Source organism: Trachemys scripta, chromosome 8, assembly GCF_013100865.1.
Source record: "Trachemys scripta elegans isolate TJP31775 chromosome 8, CAS_Tse_1.0, whole genome shotgun sequence".
Classification (NCBI taxonomy): domain Eukaryota; kingdom Metazoa; phylum Chordata; order Testudines; family Emydidae; genus Trachemys; species Trachemys scripta.
In genome coordinates, this window is record NC_048305.1 from 10,705,349 (window position 1) to 10,716,089 (window position 10,741).

At 40.2% G+C, this 10,741-nt stretch overlaps 1 protein-coding gene across 1 annotated transcript in view; it reads left to right on the forward strand.

Moving 5' to 3' along the window:
- Nucleotides 1-1,223: 1,223 nt before the first annotated feature.
- The window catches only part of LECT2 (leukocyte cell derived chemotaxin 2), a 31,932-nt gene continuing 22,414 nt past the window's right edge, over nt 1,224-10,741 (forward strand). The window contains exons 1-4 of the mRNA XM_034778894.1: nt 1,224-1,404; nt 6,317-6,413; nt 7,657-7,808; nt 8,433-8,588. Of these exons, the coding sequence (XP_034634785.1) occupies nt 1,248-1,404; nt 6,317-6,413; nt 7,657-7,808; nt 8,433-8,588 (562 nt within the window). The 5' untranslated portion in view covers nt 1,224-1,247. The remainder of the gene's footprint in view (nt 1,405-6,316; nt 6,414-7,656; nt 7,809-8,432; nt 8,589-10,741) is intronic.

Below are 10,741 nucleotides of genomic sequence, written 5' to 3' on the forward strand. Positions count from 1 at the left end.
GAAAAGAATATATCAACATTCCAGGTTTCTTGACTTTTCCCCATTTCCTTCCTTTTTTTCCGTGTTGCCACTAAGTACAGAAGAATACATATCAACACTCTTTCTTTCTATTGTTGTATTTAATTTCATTCTAACCCCCTCCAACTTTATGAGGACAAGGATTTTTTGTTTGAGTCCCCTGTATCTAAACCTCCTCCTTCTGGTTTTGTCACCAAGATTGGAAAGGCAATTGCTTTTCAGAAGCAAGTTTGATACTATGAAAGGAAAGAGAGGGGGAATGAAAGGAAAAGGGGTGAGAGTACATCCACCAGGTCTGAACATCCCATAATCAAATTATATGTAACCTATTTTTTCATTTTTCTTTTACAGGTTGGCCATCTGGGAAATAATGACGCCCTAAAGACTTACACCTGGCAAAGGAAGAGACAAGAATATAAACTTAACTCTCAGCCTCTGGATACCACCAATAGGTCACATTCCCTCCCTTCTCCAAAATAACTACAGTTTGCCTTATTCATGCTTCAGCATTCTCCATTTCTTGAATTTCCTGTAATTTGGTTTAATCACATTACTAGAAGGTTTCCTGTTTTTACATTAAGCCATGCTCCAGACTGTAACCCTGTGGCTTTTCCTGGTGTTAACTCTGAAGGTGTATCAAATCTAGGATGTATATAATGAAATAGACTTATGTAACTGAGCACGAAGTGTCCCATTTTCTGGTGAGACAAGGAAGAACATTTCCTGGAACACTCTAATAAGGTTCTATTTGCCCACAACTTTTCCAAAATAAGGTTGATTACTCAGTGATCACATTCTGAAGTACAGAATTGTCCAACTAGCTGATTTCCTTCCCAAAAGTGAGGTGTGTGTGTGTCTGCAGACCTGCCCAAGTACCTTTACAGATTAGCTGGAATTCTCTTCCTAGCTTCCATCCAACTATCTTTCTGAAATCAGGAATTTAGCTACAGACTTCTGAGGAATGCAGAAATAGATATCGCAATTTGTCCTTGAATTCTCCCTTTTTTAAAAAAAAAACCACTGTTCAGTTGTTAAAAATACCCCAGACAAGTTAATTGCATTGCATTCTCCTAAACAAAATAATTTTGCCGAAGGGTTTGGCGTTTCCACAATATTTATTATCTGCCCTGCCAGGACGCCCCCACAAAAAGGCTCTGTTCCGGTTGATATTTGCTTTACAGATTAAGTTCTCAACCAAGATAACGGGTTCCTATTAAATTTCCCTGCTAATGTCTAATTGGCTGGGAACTAAGACACACCCTCTTTTGGAATGCATAAATAGAAAGCAAAGTATTTTAGACCCTTCACTTGAAACCACAACTCTGGTGACACAGACGAAGATGCTCAGAGTCAGAGCAATCATTGTTGCTACCTTGATTTCCTTTGGTAAGTCAAAATAATATTGTAATGTTGCTGATTTTAAACTAGCATTTTTTGCTGGAAAAACACTCTTAAGGAAGGGCAGATCTGGGCTTAACTGCAACTTGTGCTTTTGAAAAATCACATCTTAATTTTGTATAAATACTTTAACAGCAAAATCCATACAAGTTACTGATAAAGATTACAGTAAAATATTAATAGTATTAATCTATGTCCATTGCATAAGAGAGATTATAGACAGGTAACAGTATATTAACTCCATCAGCAATTTGGGGTTTCTCCCAAAAACCTGTAAATGGTTTTAAATAATGACAAAGATCAAAAGGTATAGACCATTTCAGACTGTTTCTCTATCTGTGATCCTGTAATAAAAGGACCAGAACAACAGAGGAGGAAACGTTCTCTGTTTTTAAATAAATTGCTGTCATGCAATGTAAGTTTCTTGGATGTGATTAGATTTAGGTATTTTTCGGTTACTACTGTATAAAAGGTCTTTCCTCCAAGTGACCAAGTCCTATTCGAGGAAACAGGTTTGAGAGAAATACACACTTTTTACCCCATTTACTCTATATGAATTGTGAAGGCCTTTATGGAACCACTAATAGCTCAAACATATTTCTCACATCCCTTCTTCACTCGTGATTTGGTATGTGTATCCGCTTCTGTATAACCATTGGATATAATTGTTTATGAGGATACCACCACAACACCCATTTAACCATAAATCCCTTTGTTAAATCTAAAGGCCAAATTGTATTTGTGCAATTGCTTCAAACATGTCTAAAAGCTTAAGCAATAAGCAGTCATCCATACAATAAATACACATTCATAAGCATTTGATCAGAATACTCATGAGAGGATCAGTCTCGGGATAACCCCTTGCATCCTGGCTTGCTTCAGTGTGATTGGATAGGATTTGATAAATACCCTTAGCAAGCCTGGTTCTTTTATACTGTGCATCAAACAAGTGATGTCATATTGACTCTCAATATCCTAGCTAATAACCAGGTTTTGGTCTGATTGGAGTCATTGCTGGTTCATTAGGCACAATCCTCCTTTATTGTTAGAACCATCTGGGATAATTGAGGCCTTTCCCAAGGTCCTATGTTATCAGTTACTTTTTAGGTCCATTTTTTTCCAAGTAAGCCACATTTCAAGCCCAGTATTTCCAATCAAGCAGACCATTTTTCAAAGCCTTCCCACAACTGCTAAGTGCAAGGCATATATTTTCTTTAACCAAGCTAACTGACCCCCTTATATACCTATATTATCCAACAACAGCTATGGGCTGGCTCCAGGCACCAGCTTAGCAAGCAGGTGCTTGGGGCGGCCAACGGAGAGGGGCGGCACGTCCGGCTCTTCGGTGGCAATTTGGCAGCGGGTCCCTCACTCCCTCTTGGATGAAGCAGCAGCGGTAGTGCCGCAGAACGTGCTTTTTTTTTTTTTTTTTTTTTTTTTTTGCTGCTTGGGGCGGCAAAAACCCTAGAGCCGGCCCGGTACAGTATCTCTCTATACAATCACTGTATCAAAAAATAAAAAATGCTCTTGGATTCTTTGAATAATTGTAGAGGATTTAAAAATACTATTAAAGCATGAAATCAGAAAACTATACTCTCCTGTGTGTAGATAAAGGCATGTTATTCTTTTCCATACATCAGCTATGTAATTACTAGGTGAATTCGTTATGGACATGGCATACATGATTAATGTCTTGTGGTGAGTATCAGATATTATAACCTTTTCCCTCTGCTTAAATAGTAAGAGCATGGCTGAAGAGGCATCATCCTAGAATATTTCTATAGGTTTGTTTCGATATTAAATTGCCAAGGGATGGATTCTGCTACCTATACTCACATTGAAAAATATATTATTCTACAAAGGGTCCATAAAAATAAATGGAGCATATCTAGAATAAAGTATTGTTATGAGCTGGGTGGAACCCGGTTAGACATAAAACTGCTACCTAGGACAAAAGAAGGGTGGGAAACTGCCAGGGAGCTTTTGGCTGAGTATTGTTTTGGGGTGGTGTGGGGTATGGAGCAAAACGGGGAATATGAAAGACAGAGAGTGCGCCTAGAGGAGTATCAGAAAGTGCAGTGGCTGACCCTTGAAAAAAAATTGGAGAAAGGTTTTTTGGATCAGGGGAGCTGGCTGAAAAGGTGCTCTTGCTATTTTCTGTTATTCGATTCCTTCTGTGTTCAGAGACACAGTACTTTAGACATTATTTGTAAAGAAACAAAACTGCATCAGAGAAAATACCAATCCTATCAATTTCTACTTCCAACTGGAACAGCCCTCAGGGCCCTGAAACTTGGACTAGCCACTTGGGTCAAAAGGGGTAACACTGATGCTAGGAGCAGGATCTAGTTTCCAAGGAGAGAGATTGTGAACTGGTATTCTTATTGAACCAAGATGGAACGAATAATGGAGGCACCAGCAGAATTGTATTGACCTTCTTTGGTGTGGTCAGTAGGTACTTTTCCCAACCTGCACAAACACTATATATAGATTCCAAACTCAGCTCCTTGCTGGGGTCTGCCTTTCTTTAAAAATAAATAAATAAATAAATAAAAAGAGAAAGAACAGTAAGGATTAGCTCAAACCTTCTTCCTCTGATTCCTCCCTCAGGACTGTTTCCCCTAGACAGAGCTACACCCACATCTCTTCTCTCTTGGTGGGATAAAAAGTCATTGCCCTAAGGGAGTCAGCAGAACCCACTTATCTCTTCCCCAGCAGGGTAATAGGATGGTATGTTTCATTCCAATGAGCGCCTTTTACAGGAATCTTCAAGGACTAAGCCATATTGCCAGTACCATGGTCACATAGTTTCTTAGCGACCAATCTCCAGCCTTGGATATGCCCAGCACTTACTTCAGTGGGAACCGCACATGTATTCAAAGCAGTGATTATCAACCTATTTACTATTGTGGGGCACATCCAATACTACCTGTAAGGCCCTGAGGATGTCACATGGGCCACAGCTGTGTGTTGATTGGGTGACAATCAGCTCATGGGTCGCAGGTTGAGAATCACTGATTTAAAGGCAGAATTTATTCCTCATACAGGAAAGAGACTCCATAATGATATTTATTTCTTCACCTTATTAGTTCTTATTCTACACATTCCCTCACCTCTTCATTTCTCCCATTTTGTTCTTTTGTCTGAACTATGAATGAGCACTAGAGCTGGAAAAACACTTTGGCCACAACTCTTTTTTTTGCAGAACAATGCAGATTTGGGTTGACTGAAACATTTCGTGAACATATGTTGAATTAACTGAATTGTTTTGGTCAAAAAAATCTGAAAAAATCTAAGTGTTCCAACCCAAACACTTTCTTGACCGAGACCCATGCTCCCTATAACTAGGTTAATCTTGTGAATATGGGTGTTTAAAAAACTCCTTCCCACACACTCTGTACAAACAACATGGAAGTACAAAGTGTGGGCTCCATTGCATAGCTTTTCAGTGCTCCCTTTCCCACCACTTGGTTTGTTTGTATGTTGTCTGTTAAATTGCAAGTTCACCGGGATAGGGACCTTGTCTTCTTACCTAACTGTAAAATACTTAGCATGCTGCTGCAAGACAAATAGTAGGCTAGATGCTTCGCCCTTTGCACTGCTCTGGAGGCACAAAATGACACAGAAACTTGGTTTAATCAGCCAGTTAGAAAAAGCCCTTGGATAGGAATACCTGGGGGACACAGCCACCTCCATGCCACCCCTTCCTGCCTACCACTCCTCCAAGAATTAAAAAGTCTTCTGGGGGAGTTGAAGCTCGTGTTCCTCATGCTGGAAGAAAGGCGGCAGAAAGTCAGTTTCACTCTCCCCTCCTCAGCTACACCAAGCAGAGCTCAGGCCCAAAAAGTGTTATCAGAAGGAGGTAAAAAACTCAAAAAGGAACAGTTTTAAATCAATATTGTGAAACAGAGAGGCCTGGCCTTCCACTTAGCAGTTCTCAAAATACATCCAAGTAATTTACGCTTCATTTTCACCTGGCATAGAACCTGATCTAGAGTGCGCTGAAGTCCATGAAGGGATGTCAGGGGGCTTTTTATGAGGGCTGTGTTGAAACAGAAGCTTGCTGGGTCAATTATGTCCTATCAATTATATGACTCTTACAGAATGCAAATCCCCAGCTCTGCAGGTTCACTTTTCTGAGACTCAGGCCGAGGCAAGCTGGAAAGGTGTGTTCTTCCGCTGCCCTCAAGCATAATCTCAATTTGCAATTACAATGGAGTGTTGTTTTGTTTTCTGACTCTCTCAGTGAGCTACGTTTTCCTCTAAATAGTTCAGACTGATGGACAGCCAACATTCATAGCCTCCTCTGACCCCTCACGCATATTCTTCTACTTCAGAGCTAAATAATAAACTCAAATCCTTATTACCATCCAGAAATTTCCACTGAAGAGGGAGGATAGTATCTGATCCTTAGCCTAAGTTATTATTCATTATTTCTATTGCAGTATCATCTACATGCCACAGTCATGGGCCAGAATCTCAGTGTGTCAGGTGCTGTGCAAATACACACAAAAAAGTGAGCCCCTGCTCCAAAGAGCTTACAATCTAAGTAAAGCATGGGAACCCTTCCAGAGTTCTACAAGAAAAACTTGGGTTGGATCAAAATTATTCCTATGTCAAAAATATCAAGATCTTCTCTTCTATACTGTGTATTCTATTTAAAAGGAAAAAGAACACCACTCTGTTCACACTAACTTAAAGAAATAAAGAGCCATTCATCCGTGGCACTCTCACAACCAATGTATATTTGGAAGTGACACATTATAACGCATATTATTAGAGAAAGTTCAGCGTCCTCCTATTTTAAATCTATTAGTTGCATACCAAACATTTAATATGTAGCATTATGTCTTGAACAAGCCAAAGAGCTTCAATTTTGTATATTCCATTTCTTCTTAAGTTGCTGCAGGACCATGGGGACAGATATGTGCTGGGAATCCTAGGAACAAAGCAAGGGGTTGCGATGGATATGGCTGCGGATATTATTCAGCTCCAAGGTAGGATACTGAGAGCGCTTTTTCTGTGTGTGGAACGGGTGTTTTATTTGTTCATTGTTGTTGCTAAAATAACAAACTGTTCACTAAGAACCAAAACTTCTGAGTTCAACTGTCATTTAAAGCACCCAGGGCTTCTGAAGTCTGACGGAATGACACCACTGAAGAGCAGTTTGCAAAACAAGAACCAGGGCAACAATCCTTCCAGCGTCATTGACAGACTCACACTGAGAATAGGGAGAGAGTCGTCACCAGGACCCATTCAGTCCTTAGCCCTCATGGATGGGTCCTTAGTTACTTTAATGCTATTTCTAAGGATTTTTGTGATGGGGACAGGACATTTGCTCTCTAGGGACTGGACTCAGACCACCAGATGATTTCACATGCAGCTCTCTAGAGGCTGTTCAGTTTGTTGTTCTAGACGCGGGTGGGACAGAACTAGTTAAGGAATAACATTGAAATGGTCTCACTTCCACACACTTGAGTGACCCCAGTTCCCAACTCATAGGCCAGGTGCTCAGCTTGTGTAAGGGGGCGTAGCAGCGATGAAGTCATTGGAGTTCTGCTGATTTACTCTTGTGGAAGCTCCAGTGTTCTTTTGAGCCTTGTAAGTGAGTGAACAGGCTGCAGCATCATCAAACTAATTAGAGATATTTAGAGAAGATGGAAATGTTTTGACCAGTTCTATCAAACTTACTAATTTACTTTTTTTTTTTTTAAACTCAATGATTAAAGGTTTATTTTCCTCCCAGGCCTTCTTGAGCAATTTTCCTTTTGTTCAAGGAGTTTTTATGTGTTTTCACAAATATCAAAAACCTCAAAATGTGAAGTTTTTTTGTTTTTCATGTTAACTAAGGAAATATGTATATGTTGGCGGGGTGAGGGGGAGGTTGTGTTACTTTGTTTTGTTTTTTGAAACCCTGGTATATCCCCCAAACACTCAAAAAGTGTAAAAGTGAAGATTTTATTTCTTTCAATAATTTTTAAAGAAAATAAAATATATTTTTGACTCGCTCGGATTAACAGTTGAGAGAGATTTGCAATTATTATAACTGCATTGAACCTTCAAATCCTTCTACCGCCATTGCAGAAATACAAAATTTGAAACACAACTAAGCTAACAATGGTAGCCATACCCCCCTGTGTTGCTTTAAATAATCTACATGGTGTATCTAGTGTGATACTTTAGGGCTAATGACCATATAAGTCAGCATTGTTTATTACTTGCACGTTTACACACTTACAGAGAGGACGGTAAAAGAAAGCACCTAGGGGTGGATGTTATATGCGGAGATGGCTCAACAGTGTATGCTCCTTTCAGTGGCATGATTGAGAGACGAATGAACCCCCATGGAGGGAGAAGTGTCATTAATAACGGTGTCAAACTTCGTGGATCAGGTAACTGAGCTACCATACTCTAATATTTAAATATTTATTAAAGATTTGTCATTAAACAAGTTTACCTTCTATTCTGAACCAATTGGAGAGCTAGGGTAGAAGCACGATCTAAACAAACTTGGAAGTTAAGCAAATCATAACTGTGTAAAGTAGGCCAATGCCGGTGTTTCACTCAAATCTATCTGGTCCTATATTTGAATACAAGTACAACTCATTCACTCAAACACAAAGCAGGCCAAATTCTCCATCAAAAGGAACAGCAACACACTCCTTTTCCCCTCTAGCTCTCCACCCACTTAGACAAATGAACAAAAATGAGGACCTAAAGTGAAGAAAACAAAGACAAAAATGAGAGAAGGAAAATAAATAGAGGGAGCTTGAAATACATGGTAGTTTGGTTCCATAAGAAAAAAATTCCTCCCCCGACCTCCCAAAGACACCAGCTTTACTGGTTAGCTGGACTGCACTAGAGCTCCCAGCAGTGCTAACACCAATGACAGTACAAGATTGGAAGATAATCAGAAATTTGTCAGAGTAAAATCAGCCAAGGAGATCAGATAATGATCAAAGTTTGATGTTTCCTTTATCCTCCCTAAATCTCACCCCCCCCCTCCTTGTCTCAAGGTTTCTGCGTCCATATGTTCTATATCAGGCCTGTTACATACAGAGGTTGGATCGACAAGGGACAAAAAATTGGAGAAATGCTGCCAATGCAAAGAGTATATCCTGGTATAACATCTCATGTTCATGTCCAGAACTGTAACCGCTTTAATGTCACTCGCTACTTATAAACGGAAATGTATATTAAATGGAAATGTACAAAATCCCAAATAAAATCATCTGAACAAACAAAAGCAAGTTTCTTCCCCTCCTACTCAGACAGGGTAAATTAAAAAGGTAGTCCATGGGAAAGAAAAAGACATTTTACACATAAAGCAAAATAAAAATGTATATTACTCCTGGGGAAATTCTGCGCCACTGCATGCCCACAGAATTCATGTCCCCCACAGATTTCTTTGCTTCCCCACAGAAAAATGACTTTCTGACAGGAAAGCAAAGGGAAGCCGCAAGAGCAGTCACACGCCTCTCCCCAGGGAACCCGGTGGATAGATAAACCATTGTGGGGGTGGGGATGCCCCGGGGCCAGTGGCTCCTACCCTGCGCTGGGCTCAGCTGCTAGATTTGGCTGGGCTGCAGGGGGAGGGAGGATGATGGGATTTCCTCTTTCCCTGCATGAAACAGCCGGGGCAGGGGCCAAGGGCGGGGGGCCGGGCCTAAGCTAAAATATACTTAATTAGCTTCACAGAGACTTAGAGGGATAAATTTTGTGACTCAAATATTGGAATAGAGTAGGATAGCTTTTTTAAGAAAGACAGGCAGGGAATAAAGGGAGGAGGTGTTGCATTATACATCAAGAATATGTACACTTGTTTTGAGGTCCAGAAGGAGGTGAGAGGCAGACTAGTTGAAAGTCTCTGGGTAAAGATAAAAGGGGGATGTTAGGGGTGACATTATGGTAATGGTCTACACCAAATCAGGAAGAGGAGGTGGATGAGGCATTTCTAAAACAAATAACAGAAATATCAAAAACAAATGACCTGGTAGTAATAGGGAATTTTAATTACTGAGACATCTTTTGGGAAAGTAATATGGCAAAACACAAATTTTCGAATAATTTCTTGGAATACATTGGGGAACACTTTCCGTTTCAGAAAGTGGAGGAAGTAACCAGGGAGTCAGCCATTTTAGACTTGACTCCGACCAACAGGGAGGAATTGGTTGTGAATCTGAAGGTGGAAGGCAATTTGTGTGAAAGTGATGATGAAATGATGGATGTCATGGTTCGAAGGAAGAGAAGCAGTGAAAGCAGCAGAATAAGGACAGTCACCTTAAAAAAAAAGCAGACATTAAAAAACTCAGAAAACTAGAATGTAAGGTCCCACGGGAAGACAATCTAAGGGATAAAGGTGTTGAGAAACACTGGCAGTTTCTCAAGGCGACAATATTAAAGGCATAACTGCAAACTATCCTGATGTAAAGGAAAGATAGGAGTAATAGGAAGAGGAGCTCATTAATTATCTGAAAATCAAAAAGGAATCCTACAGAAAGTGGAAACAATGCTAAGGAGGAGTACAAAAGAATAACACATGCATATAGGAACAAAATCCAAAAAGCCAGGGCACAAAATAAGTTACACGTAGCAAGGGACATAAAAGGCTATAAGAAAAGGTTCTTTAAATACATTAGGAGCAAGAGAAAAATGAAGGAAAGTGTAGACCTCTACTTAGTGAGGAATGAGAACTAATAACTGATACCAAGAAGACTGAGGGATTTAATATCTATTGTGCTTCCGTAGTCACTAAAAAAGTTAATGGTGACCAGATACTCAACATAAGTAACATTAATAACAAGGGGAAGGAACACAAGCCAAGCTAGGGAAAGAACAGGTTAAATAATAGTTTGATAAGTTAGATTTATTCAAGTTAGCAGGGCCTGATGAAATCCATCTGAGGGTACTTAACGAACTATCTAAAGCAATCTTGGAACTGCTAGCAATTATCTTTGAGAACTCCAAGGTGAGGTCCCAGAGGACTGGAGATGGGTAATTCTCTTTAAAAAGGGAAACAGAGAGGATCCAGGGAAGGATAGAGTAGACAGTGTAACGTTGATAATAGAAAAGATACTGGAACAAATTATTAAACAATCAATTTGTAAGCACCTACAGGAGAACAGGGTTATAAGGAATAGCCAGCATGGATTCACCAAGAGCAAATTGTGCCTGTAGTGGTCCCTCACACTAGGGTTACCATATTTCAGCAAGCAAAAAAGAGGACGGGAGGAGCCCCGCCCTAGCCCCGCCTCTGCCCCTCCCACTTCCTGCCCCCCCAGAACCCCCAACCCTCCCCCCGTTCCTTGTCCCCTGACTGCCCCCT